Source organism: Phyllobates terribilis, unplaced genomic scaffold, assembly GCF_046119375.1.
Source record: "Phyllobates terribilis strain yellow unplaced genomic scaffold, ASM4611937v1 Scaffold_3__8_contigs__length_932513732, whole genome shotgun sequence".
Taxonomy (NCBI): domain Eukaryota; kingdom Metazoa; phylum Chordata; class Amphibia; order Anura; family Dendrobatidae; genus Phyllobates; species Phyllobates terribilis.
Window position 1 is genome coordinate 908498697 of NW_027362763.1, and position 18916 is coordinate 908517612.

The 18916-nt window shown below is 41.6% G+C and overlaps 1 protein-coding gene across 2 annotated transcripts in view; it reads right to left on the bottom strand.

Moving 5' to 3' along the window:
• The window catches only part of ANAPC1 (anaphase promoting complex subunit 1), a 186128-nt gene that overhangs the window by 129119 nt on the left and 38093 nt on the right, over nucleotides 1-18916 (bottom strand). For both annotated transcript variants that reach the window (XM_073672779.1, XM_073672780.1), the window contains exons 8-14: nucleotides 18462-18688; nucleotides 14880-15086; nucleotides 14697-14792; nucleotides 11120-11210; nucleotides 5708-5773; nucleotides 1732-1872; nucleotides 215-355 (exon numbers count right to left, since the gene is read on the bottom strand). In XM_073672779.1, coding sequence (XP_073528880.1) covers nucleotides 215-355; nucleotides 1732-1872; nucleotides 5708-5773; nucleotides 11120-11210; nucleotides 14697-14792; nucleotides 14880-15086; nucleotides 18462-18688 — 969 coding nt within the window. The remainder of the gene's footprint in view (nucleotides 1-214; nucleotides 356-1731; nucleotides 1873-5707; nucleotides 5774-11119; nucleotides 11211-14696; nucleotides 14793-14879; nucleotides 15087-18461; nucleotides 18689-18916) is intronic.

An 18916-nucleotide genomic window follows, 5' to 3' on the forward strand; every position in this document is an offset into this window, starting at 1 on the left:
AATAATCCTCTAAAATACAACTTGCCTAATAATTCTGCACACAGTGTATAGCATCTTTTGGTGTACATATAAAGCTCACAAAATCAGGAAAGCGAAGTTAAAATGGACATTTTCTGGATCAGGGGTTCAGAATATAAGAATATAATGGTCTGTGGCCAAATGTCTGTATGATGATGTATACTATAATATCCATTAGGCAAATCAGATTACCCACCAGAGTTAATCTGTTGTGCACAGGATCTCGGACAGAATGTATATAAATTCCAAACTGATGAAAACTGCAGTCATCAATATAATTAGACTCATTGATTCTGCTGGAATCCCGAAGTTCGGGTACTGGGGAAAGAATTCCTGCCTGAAATGGAAGAAAAGAAAAAAAAACTAATATATTGGTATTCCATATATTATGCAACATAACAAAGAACAAAATGGAATGCTATAGTTAAAAATACTTTAATTGGGTTGATCTGGTCACAAGATATTGATGATCTATCCTTAGGATAAGTCATTAATCAGTGTGGGTCCGACATCCAGCACCCTCAACGCTCCAGCTGCACTGTGCAACTCCACTCAGTGTGTAGCATCATCTGCAGGGTAGCAGCAAAATTTAGGCTATGTTCACATCTTGCTGTTTTGCTGCGTTTTTTTCTGCAGTCAAAACGTGATCTTGACAGTAAAAAAGCTGCAGCCAAAAAGCAGGTTTTGCTGCGTTTTCCAGGATCCCAAAGTTCTGCTTTGCTTCCACTCTAAGGATACATTAGTTCATGATCCGAAGTTACATTGCACGACTCGTTAAAGGGTTGATTGTGACTTGTAGGATTGCTGCTTCCAATAGGTGGCGCTATAGAGTTCAAGTCCTCTTTTTCTCTGAAGAGGCAATTTGCATATGAAAAAAATACACAATTTTAAAAGAAAAAAGTGTGTAAGGGGGGAGGGGGAGTAGAATTGATGTTGCATTGTTTACTTTCACACATTGGTAGGGCATGGAGTTGGTCGGGCATTGTTTACTGTTACATATTGGTAGGGCAGTGAATTGGTCCAGCAATGTTTTCACACACTGGTAGGGCATTGAGGACAATGCTCATGTGAAGACATTAAGGTTTAAACTTGGGGGGGGAGGGAGCCAAAAATAAATGAGTTTCCCATCCTGCTGTACCTGTGTTATTTTACCAAAAATGCCGCAACAATTGGTAGCAGTGCTTTTGCTGCATTTTGGCATTTACTCAATGCTTTTTATGGGTGAAAAAACAAAATTTACATGCTGCAGTTTTCAAAAACACAGCAGTTTTCCAATTCAGTCAGGAGAAAAGTGTATGAGATTTCTAAAGTTTTATAGTTTTTGCTAGTACTTTAAGTGTGAACATAGCCTAACTATTCTGAATAGGAGTTGTTCCGCAGCACCTGACAACAGCCACTACACTTGGTGTTCAATTTTTACATCCAGAAGGGCTGCTAGTAGCTTATCATTGAGGGTGACTGTTGTTGATTCTCCCACTGATCTGACATTGATGGATAAGTTTTCAAAATGTGACCGAACAACCACTTAACTTGTGTGGCTAGACAGATAAGTGTATTCATACACCCTTAACTTTAGTACTTTCATTATTATACACAAGTATGACTTATTCAAGTTAAGTTTACATTGTTCTATAAAACCTGCAGTAGCAGCGTTGCTTATGCCAACAGTGATATAATGTAGCAGAGAGAATAATACAGATCAAATACTCTTACCACTTCGTCCATTGGGACCAAATGCTTGCTCAGTGGTTTTGTAGGGGTGCTGATGCTCTCTAAAGGAGTGCTCGGTCGAGGCATTGGATTTGACATGCTGAGAGATGGTGCAGGCAGTCCCTGAATGAAAATCTTTCCTACCTTTGGCATAAAGAATAAATTATATTATTATAAATCTTTTGGTGACACTGATAAACAGAAAAACACAAAATTCAATATCAGAGAGAACCAGTAAGATCCTCCAGTTTATTGTGATACAGCAGAAGATTATGCGTGAGTTTCAGGGAAAAGCTTCAATAGAGCACAACTTGGGTAACAGAGTACATCAAACTAAGACTAAACTAAACTTATGTGAAAAATCCAGAAGCAATTAAAAGAAGTGCCAAGCAAAGCTTCGGATAGGCGTCCACCCGCTCTCTATATTTAAAAGGAACCTGTCACCCCACTGGGACTTATCTGACCTCTAATATGGGCATACAGGTGATAGAAATGTAAATCTATACATGCCAGTATGCCTCATATTACAGGTTTGGTTGCTTTGAAATGTCATTTTATTAAATCTGTTTTCTTATGCTGGCAGGCCAGGAGATGGGAAGAAATCCCCGCCTACTTAGTGAATTTCAATGTTCCCCCTCCCCTGTACGTCACAGTACCCTGTGACGTGCAGTCTCGTCTGTATGGTGGCTTGATTTTTGCGGGACAAGATGACATTTTCAGCAGTGCCATCTTTATGTACATTCGTCTTTTTGATCGTGTTTTATGCCACTTTTTGTTCGGCGGTATGATAAAGAACTGTTTTTTTTTTTTTACAGTGTTCACTAAAGGGATTAACTAGTGGAACAGTTTCATAGGTCAGGTCATTCCGGATGCAGCGATACCAAATATTATTATTATTATTATAGCCCCATTTATTCCATGGCGCTTTACATGTGAATAAGGGGTATACATACAAAAACAATTACAATAATCTTGAACAAAACGTGACGGCGACTGGTACAGGAGGGGGAGCGAGGACCCTGCCCGCGAGCGCTCACAGTCTACAAGAGATGGGTGAGAATACATTAGGCGAGAGTAGAGCTGGTTGTGCAGCGGTATGGTGGAGCAATGGTTACTGCAGGTTGTAGGCTTGTTGGAAGAGGTGGGTCTTCAGGTTCCATTTGAAGGTTTCCACGGTAGGCGAGAGTCTGATATGTTGGGGTAGAAAGGTTCCAGATTAGGGGGGGGATGCCCAGGAGAAATCTTGTATGCGATTGTGGAAAGAGGAGATAAGATGGGAGTAGAGAAGGAGATCTTATGAAGATCGGAGGTTGCGTGCAGGTATGTATCGGGAGACTAGGTCACAGATATATGGAGGAGACAGGTTGTGAATGGATTTGTATGCCATGGTTAAGGTTTTGAACTGGAGTCTCTGGGTAATGGGGAGCCAGTGAAGAGATTGATAGAGAGGAGAGGCCGGGGAATAGCGGGGGGACAGGTGGATTAGTCGGGCAGCAGAGTTTAGGATAGATTGGAGGGGTGCAAGAGTGTTGGAAGGGAGGTCGCAGAGCAGGAGGTTGCAGTAGTCGAGGAGGGAGATAATGAGGGCGTGCACTAGTGTTTTTGCAGATTCGTGGTTGAGGAATGTGCGGATCCGGGAGATATTTTTGAGTTGGACGTTGGCAGGAAGTGGAAAGGGCTTGGATATGTGGTTTGAAGGAGAGATCAGAGACCAGGGTCACTCCAATGCAGCAAGCTTGCGGGACTGGGGAGAGTGAACAGCCATTGACGTTGATAGATAGGTCAGGTGGAGGGGATGAATGAGATGGTGGAAAGATGATGAATTCAGTTTTATCCATGTTAAGTTTTAGAAATCTAGCAGAGAAGGATGAAACAGTGGACAGACATTGTGGGATTTTGGTTAGTAGGGAGGAGATGTCGGGTCCAGAAAGGTAGATCTGTGTGTCATCAGTATAGAGGGGATACTGAAAGCTGTGAGACTATGAGCTGTCCCAGGCCAAAGGTGTAGATGGAGAAGAGCAGGGGTCCTAGAACTGAGCTTTGGGGGACACCAACAGATAGGGGGCGAGATGAGGAGGTGGTGTGTGAGTGGGAGACACTGAATGTCCTGTCTGTTAGGTATGAAGAGATCCAAGACAGGGCCAAGTCTGTGATGCTGAGAGATGAGAGAGTCTGTAGTAAGAGGGAATGGTCCACTGTGTCGAAGGCAGATGACAGGTCTAGGAAAAGAATGACAGTAGTGTCGCTTGGATTTGGCGGTTAGTAGGTCATTGGTGACTTTAGTCAGGGCAGTTTCTGTAGAATGGTGCGGTCGGAAGCCAGATTGGAGGCGGTCAAAGAGAGAGCAGCAAGAGAGGTGGGAGGACAGTTCAAAGTGAACATGTTCCAGTAGTTTTGAGGAATAAAGGGAGAAGTGATATGGAGCAATAGATAGTCAGAGAAGATTGATCAAAGGAGGGCTTTTTGAGGATGGGTGTGATCGAAGAATGTTTGAAGCATGATCGGAAGATACCAGTTGTTAGTGACAGGTTGAAAAGGTGGGTTAAGGTTGGGATGAAGATAGTGGTAAGGTTGGGGATGAGTTGGGACGGGATTGGGTCAAGTTCACAGGTGGTGAGGTGTGATTTGGAGAGTAAAGAGGAAAGTTGATCTTTCGTAATGGTGGAGAAGCGGGTTTTAGAGGAGGAGGATTGAGTAAGTGTGAGGAGGGGCTGGGGGGACTTCAGGCAAAAGCTTTGTCTGATGGTGTCAATCTTCTGCTTGAAGAATGAGGCAAAGTCTTCGGCTGAGAGGAGAGGGAGGAGGCGCTGGGGGGGCGGAGGAGAGAATTCAAGGTGTTGAATAGCTGTTTAAGGTTATGAGACGGAGAATATGAGAGCTGAGAAATATGTTTGTTTTGCTGCAGTGAGTGTGGACTTAAAGGTAGTAAAGGACTGTATGAATGTGATGAAGTGCTCATTGGAGTGGGACCTTTTCCATCTACACTCAGCAACCCTGGAGGCCCGTCGCAGTTCTTTGGTTAGGCTGGTGTTCCAGGGTTGCCTGTTGACTGTGCGAAATACACAAATATGTGTACATTTATTGTTTTTTTCCATAATATTTATTTATGGGTACAAATAAAATATAAATATATATATATATATATATATATATATATATATATATATATATATATATATATATATATATATATATATATATATATATATATATATATATATATATATATATATATATATATATATATATAAAGAAAAAGAGCAGCACAAGCAGACAACTTGTAAATGGGTGGGTGCCCGTCCTCCAGGTAAATACCAAACCTTCTTACATATGAAAAAAAATAGTAGAAACAGCACTCCAAAAATAGATGATTTATTAGCTCAGCAAGAGCTGTGGCAACGTTTCGGCTGAATACAGCCTTTTTCAAACAAAAATTTTTTGCTTGAAAAAAGGCTGTATTCAGCCGAAAAATGATAAAAAAAAATGTACAACTTTTTTTCACTTTTTTACCTAGTCCCACTATGGACTTTCACTTTCTGCAGTCTGCTATACCTTATAGCGGTCAGCCCTGCAGACACAAGATAGTTAGATCATGCACTGCGCATGATTAAAGTACCTTGCTAGTGCCTGCATGTCATCATGTCAACATCAGGTCACCATGGCAATGATTGGGACCCTACGATGACATCGCAGGGTCTCCGATCCAAGAACAGAGGGGCTTTTGTCCCTCTGCTTGCTTGCTAAATGCAGCGATCACAGAATTTAGGGGTTAAAGCGCCGGAAACGGTGCAGGCACCACTCCTGGCACTAATTGTCGGGTGTCAGCTGTCAGAATCAGCTGACACCTGGCAGCGATCATAGAGACGTAATAATATGTACCTGGTAATTAAGGCCCAGGGCACAGGGACGTATTATTACGCCTCAACTCAGAAAAGGGTTAATGTTACAGCACAATTTATCATCGATAGATAGCACTTACCTTTACAACACCAGTGTACAGAATCAAATTCCCATTTATCTCCAACACCACCATTGTGTTAACACTCTAAAAATGAGAAAGTAGAATTAAAACATTAAGTGAAGCATAAAGCATTTAATGTAAATAGTTTATTTCATAAATCTATAATGCACATGTAACTAAGCAACTTTGTAATATATTCTATCAGTGAAATTTGCTTCGCTCTCCTCCTGGACTTTTCATTGAATCTCATTTCATACTTAAAATTTGGAAAATCTGTATTCAGGGAACACCGTTTTTTTTTTTTTTTTTTTTTAACATTACTGAGATAGGAAATGACAATTGGTACTTTTAAAATTATGCGGAGGGGGCGGAAAGCTAAAGGCAGACCCAGACATCCTGCTACAAGTTCTCCTGAATTGACAGTTGTAGTTCTCCAAAGAACTTTATGACCACCAACTGTCATCTCCCATCTCAGTCATGGGAAAATCTCCATTTAGGTGCAGAAATATTTAGCAGTGATTTGGGCTCTGCATGCCACCGTGTTTGATTTAAAATGAAACAACTGAAATGCAATTGAAGTGTTGACTTTCAGGCTTAATTAAAGGGGTTGAACAAAAATATCTTTTGAAACGTTTAGGAATTGCAACCATTATTTACCATAAAGAAAACGTTAATTTTAAATACTTGGTAAAGAATCCTTTGTAGGCAATAACTGCATCAAGTCTGGAAGCAATGGACGTCACCAAAAGGTGGGTTTGCAATGCTTTACCAGGCCTTTACTGCAGCTGACTTCAGATGTTGCTTGTTTGCTGGTCTTTCTGCTTCACATTTTGTCTTAAAGGGGTATTCCCATCTCCAAGATCCTATTCCAATATGTAGTAGGTGTAATAATAATAATATTAGAAAATACCTCCAATTAGAAATTTAGTATAGTTCTTTCTGATTCGCTATGTCTCTTCATGTCTAATCATGTGAAGGGCATATGGAGAAGCACAGTGGCTCAGTGGTTAGCACTGCAGTATTGCAGCACTGGGGTCCTGGGTTCAAAAGCCCACCAAGGACAACATCTGCAAGGAGTTTATATGTTCTCCCCGTATTTGCGTGGGTTTCCTCCGGGGTCTCGGGTTTCCTCTCACACTCCAAAGACATACTGATAGGGAATTTAGATTGTGAGCCCCAATGGGGACAGCAATGATAATGTATGTAAAGTGCTGTGGAATATGTTGGTGCTATATAAAAAATAACGATTATTATAGGATCTTAGGTATCCATGGTTACAACCAAGAACAACTAACTACTAGCTGTCACTAGATCAGTGGTTGTAACCATGGATACCTAAGGTCCTACAATGCCCTGCACATGAGGAAAGAGACAGTGAATCAGAAGAACTATACTACATTTCTAACTGGAGGTATTTTCTAATATTATTATTATTACACCTTCTACATATTGGAAAAGGATCTTGGTATGGGAATACCCCTTTAGGCATATGAAATGCATGCTTGATGGGGTTGAGATCTGGTGAATGACTCGGCTGTTGCAGAATATTCTACTACTTTGCCTTAAAAAAAAAAAACTCCAAGGTTGCTTTCGCAGTATGTTTTGGGTCATTGTCCATTTGCACTCTGAAACACTGTCCAATCAATCAACCTTGTTGCATTTGGCTAAATATGAGCAGAAAGTATGGCTCTGAACACTGCAGAATTCATCCGGCTGCTTCTGTCTCATCATCAATAAACACTATTGACCCAGTGCCATTGGAAGCCATGTAATTCCTAAACCTTTACTCAAATTAGGTTGTGGGAGAAAAACAAAAAATAGAAAGCACTCCTTGAAACAGGTCAATGGAATGAATCAATAGCGGTGGAAGTTGGTGCTCACCTGAACTGGTTGTGCGGCGTCAAGCACAACACTGATAATCGCAGGAAACACCTCTCCGCTGGCTGCAGCTCCGCCCGCTGGATCCCACAAATCCAGATGAAACACGGAGAATGAAAAAAAATGAATGCTCAGGACTCCAATTAAGCGTGCTGCCAAGAATTGGAGATGGAAAAACCAACTAAGCGTTTTCTTGGCAGCGCTATATTAGAGCCCTGAGCATTCATTTTTTCATTTTCAAATTATGTGAATACCCTACAATTAACCCCTTTACAACCCAACGTGGTTTGCACGTTAATGACCAGGCCAATTTTTACAATTCTGACCACTGTCACTTTATGAAGTAATTACTCTGGAACGCTTCAACGGATCCCCCTGATTCTGAGACTGTTTTTTCGTGACATATTGTACTTCATGATTGTGGTAAAATTTCTTCGATATCACTTGCGTTTATTTGTGAAAAAATCAGAAATTTGGCGAAAATTTTGAAAATTTTGCAATTTTCAAAATTTGAATTTTTATGCCCTTAAATCAGAGCGATATGTCACACAAAATAGTTAATAAATAACATTTCCCACATGTCTACTTTACATCAGCACAATTTTGGAACCAAATTTTTTTTTCATTGGGGAGCTATAAGGGTTAAAATTTGACCAGCGATTTCTCATTAACATTAACATTTTTGTGAAAAAAGTAAAATTTAGACACAATTTTTTTATTTTCGCAGGGGTAACAGGAAAAAATGGACCCCAAAATTTGTTGTGCAATTTCCCCTGGGCAAGCAAATACCCCATATGTGGTGAAAATACAGTGTTTGGGGGCACGGCAGAGTTCAGAAGGGAAGGAGCACTGTGTGACTTTTTGAACGCAAAATCGGCTGGAATTGAGAGCGGATGCCATGTCACGTTTGGAGAGCCCCTGATGTGCCTAAATAGTGGAAACCCCCCACAAGTGACCCCATTTTGGAAACTACACCCCCTCAAGGATTTTATTAAGGGGTATAGCGAACATTTTGAACCCAGAGGTACGACACAGAATTTGATAACATTAGGTCATCATATTGAATAAGTTGTCATTACTCTTGAGCGCAAGTGCTCACTACTTGAGTTTGCATCGGGTACTCAGGTATGCATCATGTATCACGGGTGCTCAAGTGAAATGCTCGAGTCCAGGCTCGCAAGTTTCACAGTTATTAGACACCCCAAAAAAAACATGCGGGGATCGCTCGTGCATGGCAGGCAATCCCTGCAAGGTTTTTTTTGACTGCGAAGCATATGGGGCGGAGACCCGAGCATGTCACTCGAGCACCCGCGATACTCAATGCATACCCGAGCACCCGATGCAAACTCAAATAACGAGCACTTGCGCTTAAACACTAGTTGCCATATCGTCATCTTTTTTTTTTTTTTTTTTTTTAAAAAAAAAAAAACAACCCTAACCCCAACCCTAGCATTTATTTTTTATGCCGCTCCTAGTGCGGTATAAGTTATTAGACTACTTTATTCTTCGGGTCGGTGTGATTACAGAGATACCAGAATCATATGGGGTTTTTATGATTGACAGCTGTCACACACTAAAAGACGCATTTTTTTGTAAAATCTAGTTTTGCATCGCCATATTTTGAGAGCTATAATTCTTCCATATTTTGGCCGACAGTCATGTGACGGCTTGTTTTTTGCGGGATGAGTTGACGTTTTTATTGGTGCCATTTTCAGGCACGTGACATTTTTTTATCACTTTCTATTCCGATTTTTGGGAGGCAGAATAAACAAAAAACAACAATTCAGGAATTGTGTTTTTTTAAAATTTTTTATTCTGCTCCGCGTGTGGTAAAATTGATAAGGCAGCTTTATTATTTGGGTCAGTACATTTACAGCGGTACCACATTTATATCGTTTTTCTATGTTTTGGTCTTTTTACACAATAAAAGCTATTTTATAGAAAAAATTATTTTTTTGCATCGCTTTATTCTGAGAGCTATAACTTTTTGATTTTTCGGATGATGGAGCTATATAGCGGCTTGTTTTTTGCGGGACAAGATGACGTTTTCAGCGGTACCATTTTTATTTATATTCGTATTTTTGATCGCGTGTTATTCCATGTTTTGTTTGGCAGTATGATGATAAAGCATTGTTTTTTGCTTCGTTTTTTATTTTTTTACCGTGTTCATTGAAGGGGTTAATTAGTGGGACAATTTTATAGGTGAGGTCGTTCCGGACGCGGCGATACCAAATATGTGTACTTCTATTGTTTGTTTGTTTTTTTCATACATTATATTTTTGGTGGATTATTTTTTTTTTCACTTTCTGAAAGTTTTTTTTACTTTTTTACTTTGTCCCACTATGGGACTTTCCCTTTTTTTATTCTGATCGCCTGCATAGCATAGGGATGGAGCACCATACCTGTGCCATGCAGTCTGTCAGCGCTGCACAGTGAGAAGATAGTTTGGTCATGTACTGTGCATGACCAAAAAATCTTCTTGCTGTCTGGTGACCCGGGTCGTCACGGCAACATCCAGGAAGCCGCGGCACACAGCGCTGGAGGCCAGAAGAGGAGGTGAGTATTGCGATCACCTCCCCTTAGCCACCGCAATGCTGCGATCGACTTCGATCGCAGCATTGCGAGGGTTAAAGTGCCGGGAGCGGTGCGGGACCGCTCCCTGCACATAGTACCGGGTGTCAGCTGTGACAATCAGCTGACACCTGGCGGCGATCGCGCCCACACAAGATGTGTGTGCGCGCGCGATCGCCATGACGTTTTAATACGGGTCAGGCTCTTAAAGCCCAGGGCACAGACGTGTATTAATACGTCATAGGCTTTAAAGGGGTTAAAGCTGAGAGTCTGCACTATAAGCCCATATTGGTTCTATAAATGTATCTTGAATATGTTTTGGTAAACAGCTAAAATGGCACAACTTGTGTCACTGTGCAAATATTTCTGGACCTAACTGTATATTCACTAAATCTAGATGTTACCTGTGAATTAAGAATTTTGAGAATTATTGGTCAGTCCGAAAGGAGATAAAACGAGATGTCTGTAAAGAAATATATTACAAAGTTTCTTATTTTCGCATGAACGATTGATGGGGGTAAAAAAAAAAAGAAGCTTTCACGTTAATATTTATGTATTCCAGTAATGTAATCTGCTACAAAGGATAACCTACAGGATGATATTAATCATTTATCAGATCCCTCCTTGTTTCTAAGAACATCCCCCAATCCGCTGAATTTAAGACAGCAGAGGCATAGAAGGGGACTCCAAACAATGATTAGCTAGTTATAAAGCTTCACTGGCTCACACTCTCTATGAAGTAAAGCAAATCTCCATGATATTTCTATGACCTGCAACTTCACCCAGCTAGAAGGATAGGAGAGACAGACTGAAGCGGTATGTAACAGCCTGTGTTACTGATATATAACTGGCTGCCATTAAAAAGAAGAAGGCGCACGGTGACTAGACTGTTCCCTGTACGTGATATGCCATGTCAGGGTTGTTTGTCAACTAACACAAGTAGACACTAGACAGACACAAAAAATGAAGACAAACACATACCTCTACTGGTGCAGCATCCTTTGCTGAAACATTGGAGATAGAGCCGAAGATGAGCTGTGACTTGTCATTACTCTCCTCAAACTTCACCATCCTGGAAAACATGTAACCAGCCACAACCATTCACACATTTGCACAAGTTTGGTTTAAGTCTCAGGCTGTGTTCACACGATGCGTATTTCATGCGTTTCCGCGGCGTTTTTGCAGTTGCGTAAACGCCGCGGAAACGCATGAAAAACACATGGTAGAAGGGCAGCAATGTTCCCCAATGGAAATCCGCATGTGCTGTGCCCATGATGCGGATTTTTCCGCAGCGTTAACGCTGCGGTCAAAAATCCGCAGCATGTCAATTAATTTTGCGGAAACGCGGCGATTTCGCCGCCATTGACTTGCATTAGAACGCGCCAATTCCGCAAGACAGCATTTGTACTTGCGTAATTGGTGCGTTCTAATGTGCGGATGGTACCCGGGTGTGGAGGAGAGGAGAGTCTCATCCACACCCAGGTACCATTAAAAAAGCTGTAAAAAGAAGAATAAAATAAAAAATAAATGTATTCTTACCATCTGTCGGCCCGCGCAGCGCTCCCGCTTGGTTCCCGGCACTTGCAGTGAGTTGTAGGACCTGCGGTGACGTCAGAGTCATGTGACGGGTCACGTGACGCTGACGTCGGCAGGTCTTTCAATTCAAAGTTGCCGGCAGCCGGGAGAACGGAGTGAGCAGGACAGCGCGGGCCATCGGAGGTAAGTATATACACTCTCTCGGTTCACACTGTATAAATCCATGCTGTTTGCATGGATTTATACAGTGTGACCTAGTTATCAAGCACTTTCCAGGTGATGCTAACATCGCCTGGAAAGCGCTTGTCAATCTGCATGCGGAAACGCATGTGAATCTGCATGTGGATCCGCATGTATTCTGCAGGAAAAACGCATGCACAATCTGCATGCGTTTTTTCTGCCAGGGAGATGCAGAAATGATGCAGAAATTTTCTGCTTCATTTCTGCATCGTGTGCACATACCCTTAAGGAGGTTTTATCCTATGCCCAAACTTTTTATTTCTCACTACAGAATTTTTTTTAAAAAATATTTACTTTTTTTATGTTTTCCTAGGGTGGTTTACTGCTAGGAACTTGATTGTCGATACAGTACACAGCAATACTTGTGCACTGCAGTATATTACACCTGTCAGCAAAATAGTGACAGACCGGCTATGGGCCCAACATGAGTCATGATCTTAATATCCAAGGGGATGTGTACATGGTGTCTTAGACACCCGCGTAACCGCATCAGTTCTGAAGCTGAAGACTCTTCAGGTAAATGTCGGTGGAGTTTCCCCTGAATCGTCTTCTCTGGCCGTTCTGGAAGCCTATTGCAGTGGCAGTCACTTACTGAAAGACAACACTTCTCTTAGGGAACACCTCTGCCATGAAGCTGAGTACTTGGTCTACAACAATGTTTGGATACATGTGGTACATGACAAATTAATATTGAACATGAATATCAGAACCTGAGGTTTTCCTGGCATACTATTATACTACCCCTTATTGGTTTTCCTTCATCCCATAGTGTACCCCCTTGTGCCATCTATTTAGATAAGTGACGGACACATGGGCACCGTAAGTGGTCGGCTGTTCTACATCACTGTGTTCTGACACCTTTCTATCAAAGCCAGAATTCAATTTCAGTCATGTGTGTTACAGTAGTTCCTACAAGAAGCTGAGCTAGACGGGTCAGTCTTCGCTCCCCACTCACCGCAATCGGCCCTCTGTGCCAATTACCTTGATGCCAATTATCTAGTTGCAATTTCTTGGAGTACTTTTGGTAGTAAATAAACACTGCACATTAAGAACACTATATGACTGGCTGTTTTGAAGATGCTTTGACAGTCTTCCAGGCATCTCAATTTGGCCTCTGCTTAAATCTTTGCACTATTTTTCCTACCTACCAAAATAAAAACTGATTGGCACCAGTGTATGGGTGGGATATACAGGTGCATCTCACTGAATTAGAATATCATCAAAAAGTTAATTTATTTCAGTTCTTCAATTCAAAAAGTGAAACTCATATTATATAGTCATTACACACAGAGTCATCTATTTCAAGTGTTTATTTCTGTTAATGTTGATGATTATGGCTTACAGCCAATGAAAACACAAAAGTCATTATCTCAGTAAATTAGAATACTTTATAACAACAGATTGAAAAATGTTTTTAAAATCCGAAATGTTGTCCTACTGAAATGTATGTTCAGTAAATGCACTCAATACTTGGTCGGGGCTCCTTTTGTATCAATTACTCCATCAATGCGGCAATGTGGCATGGAGGCGATCAGCCTGTGGCACTGCTGAGGTGTTATGGAAGCCCAGGTTGCTTTGATAGCAGCCTTCAGCTCGTCTGCATTGTTGGGTCTAGTGTCTCTCCTCTTCCTCTTGACAATACCTGATAGATTCTCTATGGGGTTAAGGTCAGGCGAGTTTGCTGGCCAATCAAGCACAGTGATACTGCTGTTTATAAACCAGGTATTGGTACTTTTGGCAGTGTGAACAGGTGCCAAGTCCTCCTGGAGAATGAAATTTCCATCTACAAAAAGCTTGTCGGCAGAGGGAAACATGAAGTGCTCTAAAATTTCCTGGTAGACGGCTGCACTGACTTTGGTCTTGATAAAACACCGTGGACCTACACCTCCAGATGACATGGCTCCCCTAACCATTACTGATTGTGGAAACTTCACACTAGACCTCAAGCAGCTTGGATTGTGGCCTCTCCACTCTCCCTCCAGACTCTGGGACCTTGATTTACAAATGAAAATTGGAACTCTGAGACCTTGTGGAGTGTGTCAGTGACTGCCTTCTGGACATCTGTCAAGTCAGCAGTCTTCCGCATGATTGTGGAGCCTACTGAAACAGACTAAGGGACATTTTTAGATGCTTAGGAAGCCTTTGCAATTGTTTTATGTTAATTATTTTAATTTACTGAGATAATGACTTGTGTTTTCATTGGTTGTAAGCCATAATCATCAACATTAACAGAAATAAACACTTGAAATAGATCACTCTGTGTGTAATGACTATATAATAGATCCCTCTGTGTGTAATGACTCTATATAATAGATCCCTCTGTGTGTAATGACTATATAATATATGAGTTTCACTTTTTGTATTGAAGAACTGAAATAAATTAACTTTTTGATGATATTCTAATTTAGTGAAATATACCTGTAGTAGACTGTAGGTGAACATTGACAGGTAAAGTGAATAATGTTAGTTTTCCCATGACAGAGGTTAATCAGTGCAATGCAAATGTAGATATTTTGGAGGGTTTAATAGGTTTAAATCATCTCACTTCAAATGTAGCATCTATAATTTACAACAGCGTAGTGCCAGCTATAGATTACCCTAAGGCCAGGTTGCGCTTTGCCCTACAATTCTCAGTTGTGGCCATCTGCTCAGACAGGTATACATACAGAAATGCTATGGCATGTCCTTATGCACCACTCTCTTTCTGCATCTTTTTTTATTAATAAGCATAGTAGCTTTACAAGAGCAATTACTGTTCTACGACACCGCTTTGGAGACATACCTGAGCTGATGCTGGGACTCTACAAGGAAGCACAGGAACTTTTGCCCGCACAGGTCTATGGTGATAAATACTTTTGTAGCCTGAGAGTTCTTTTCTCTGGTAACAGTAAAGATTAACACATTGTCAGATAACATTTCCTGGAGCTTGGTGCACACATACAACCATTAATTAAAGCCCCTTTACCTTGTGTTTGTAATGGTCTCAGTCCAGGGGTGGTCAATGCAGAGTTCAGGGACAATGGGTTCTGTTTCTGCAGAGAAGAAATCACTAGAAGTGCTGTTGGGGGAATTGGAAGTTCCCAATCTCTTTGGTGATGGAGTGTAACTGGAGAAATTAAACCGCTGAATACCAGAGAATGAGTGCACTCCTAAGGCAGGTGAATGGGAACGGCTGAAACAGCAGAAAAGAACATTAAAAATAGTATTTAAAAGGGAATCTATGCCTAAAGGTTTTTGCTATGTAATCTGAGAGCACCATCATGTAGGCTCAGAGACCCTGATTCCAGTAATGTATTGCTTACTAGGCTGTGTTTTGCTGTTTCAATACAATCAGTGTTTTATCAGCATGGGAATATCACTAGCAGCCAAGCTGCCCTAATGCCTTTTAGTCCATCTGCGCCCCCAGCAATGATTAGACGCTTCCTGTCACTATACAATGTACATAGAAAGCTACTAATCAGTGGTGTGGGGCGGTTATACAAAGATCAACATTCTGAGCTCTGCTAAATCTGCAGCAGAGAGAACTGTAATTCTGTCACAGCTGCTGCACCAAGTAAACGAAGTAACACATCGCTGGAATCCGGGTCTCTGTCCCTACCTCATACTGCTGTCAGATTACACAGAAAAAAAGGGCGATAGATAACCTATAAAAAGTTAGCATAGCACTCACATACATTCTCAACTTATGACCAGAAGATAAAAAGGTAAACCAATGCTACAATAAAAAAACATGTCCTTCTGGTTGTCACCACAAACAGTCACCATCCCAAAAATCTTAGAGTAAACATAGTTTACATGTTTTCTTAAAGGGAACCTGTCATGTGATTTGCAGCATCTAAAACTGCCCCCAGGTTGTTGTTAGTGATGCAATGTGCATCACTAACATGCTTTTTGCATTAAAATCAGCGCTGTAATCCTTTGTAAAAACCACTTTATATAGTTATATCTTACTTGCTCGTTTAGTCATAGGGGTGTGCATCTTTGCGTTCAGTCAGGGTTGGTGCCACCCACACAATTTGAATGATGTTCCCGGGTTTATGCTGACATCACTGGAATCTGCTGTGAAATGCTGCGCTATGACTAAAAGAGTAAGCAAGATATAACTATATAAAGTGGTTTTTGAAAAGGATTACAGCGCTGATTTTAATGAAAAAAGTGTGTTAGTAATGCACAATGCATCGCTAACAATGACTGGGGACAGTTTAGATGCTACGAATCACATGACAGGTTCCCTTTAAATAGTAAATGTAAAAAAAAAATTCTAAGATATAAGAGAAATTAGCTTCTTTCTCCTCCTGGACTGATCAATCATTCTCAAAATTCTCAGATCAGTTGGTGCTTATAATGTTCTATGTCTGTGTCTGCCTCTAGCTCCACCCTCCTGCTCCCCCCTTTATAGATTTTAAAAGCACTAGCTGTCATTAACTCAGTAATCGGAAAACCTGTCTTCTCTGAATACTGAATTTACCCATGAATTGAAAGTGAAAGATCAATTCAAGCAGAAAAAAGCAAGTTTCTCTGATTCAATACATTACAAAGTTAGTTATTTACATTTGTACTATTGAGTTATGAAATAAAAATCATAACGACAGTTACTCTTTAAAGAGTTATTCTGACTTTACTCACTTTTGTATTGTGAGGTGAACAGAGCCGGTGACGGTATGTCTACTGATACCTGCCGAGGCGTGGAATAGAAAGCATGATACCTGCAGATCACACACAAGAGTCCTGGCAGTGACGGTAACCATCACTGGTCCCACTCCCCTCTTAATAAGGAAGTGAGCGGAAATAACCTTTTAATAGGAATCTGGGATGCTCCCAAATGCTATTAACCAGCAGATATAGGGTTTGCCTGCAGGTTAAAGGGGTTATGCGGTCAAAATCGATAAGTCTGCAGTCACTGTATGTTATTGCAGACTCATGAATCCCCTCCCAGCGCACGCACACACTGCGCTGCGGAGATTCGCCGGTTTCAGACATGGGAACGGAGGGTATGTATGAGTTATACATACTCCCGGCCAGTGGGCACAGCCTATCTCCATAGAATTGTATAGAGTCAAGGCCACAGCATGTCTAGTGACATGCACGGCCAGTGGGTGTGTCCGACTAGAGGGCGTAGTCATGCTCAATACAAGTGTGGCGATGCCCACTGGCCGGGGGTATGTAAAACTCATACATGCCCTCCATTCCGGGTCTGAAACATGCGTATCCTCGCAGACTCATCGGTTTTGACTGGACAACCCTTTAATAGCAACAGAGGTTGCTGGGGTTTGTCTGCTGGCAAGGCTTCAGTCACAGGCCAGAATACAGTGACCGTCGGCAGTAAGCACGCCCTGGCACAGTGAATGGCAGCCAGCGCTGCACTGATATGCTGCATCACCGGCCTCTACAATATAGGCCAGGAATTCTGGTAGAAACATCAGAGTGACTACACGTTGCTAGGTCACAGCATTAAGAAATGTACAGTGACCATATGATGTGCAGTGACCTCTGAAGCCTTGACTTAGCCAAAAGCACAGGCCTATAATGAAGAGGACAAAGAAGTGGCATGTGATTGCAAAAAAAGGACTGGACAGTGGAAAACGAGCAGCCAGAGAAGTGAACAATGAGGTATTCTGTTGTTTTTTTTTGCTTTAAATCTTCCATTTGTAACGGAGTTGCACGTAAGACGGATGTTCGTCCATCAGGGACGGTCTGTACTGTGCAGTGCCTCAGTGGAGTGGAGGCTGGGGAATCAAGACTAAATCTTAGTCTCGGGTCATGAAAAGCTTCGCTATAGCTCTGCAATTCCTACTGTAAAGATCCCACTGACAATTTGACTCTATCAGCCAAAGACCTTAGTGCATTTTTGCAGCAAAGAATGCTGGAAGTACGGGTCTGAAGTCTGTGGAATTGTAACTGTAGCACTAGAGTATAGCATATACTGTAGAATAAGTGAAGCAAGTAGTAATGAAGCAAATCATGCTGTATGTATAGCGAACTTACAAGGCCATCCACAATCTGTCCCCTCCATTTATCTTAGAACCAAGTTTACAATATCTTCCTACATGTAGTCTCCAGTCCTCCCAAAACCTCCTTCTCTCCTCCACACTCATACATTCCTCAACTAATCGCATCCAAGACTTCTCCCGAGTATCCCCATCCTCTGGAATTCTGTGCCCAAACATGTCCGATTATCCATCACACTAGGAACTTTAAGAAAGCTTATAGCCTGCAATGACCCCGCTGCCGCATCACCACCACAGCTGCCGCAACCCCCCAACCTACTGTCTCCTTCCCCATTACCCTCTAGACTGTATGCCCACAGGACATGGCCCTTTCACCCTTTGTACCAGTCTGTCCTTGTTAGTTTGTTCATTGTAATTTATATATGTATTTTGTATATAACCCCTTCTCGTGTATAAACAGAACCATGGAATCAATGGTGCTGTAAAAATAAGGATAAACTTACAATGATGATGAAGAAATCTTACAAGGCACAGCATAAATACAGGAGATATGTGCAATAACTTCAACATGAAATAGACAAGTTTATAACATGAATCACCTGAGAGCAGCCATATTGGATATAGAGGGAGAATGGGAGCGAGAATGGATGCTGGGAGAAGACACTGAGCGACTCTGGCTGTGGAGGGAGGAATAGTTCTGGAAAGGAGAGGCTGCTGGGGAATCTCCTTTGGACACGCTGCGCAGATGAGCGGTGAGTGAGCTATTCATCAGCCCATGCTGCGGGGTACCCAGCTGATCAGTGTATTTCAAGACTGCATTCTGCTCCTATAGGTGAACAACACACACAGTAATGGAAAAATTAAAATCGATATGCAAATAAATTAAAGGGGTTGTCCGGTCTATAACGACAAGTCTCCAGTCTCTCTGTGTGACTGCAGATTTGTGAACCCTCACACAGCGCGTACTGTGAAGACTCTCCGATGTAAGGTCCAGGAATGGCGGTCACGGGACCACAAGTATGCGAAATGCACACTCCCGGCCACAATCTGACTA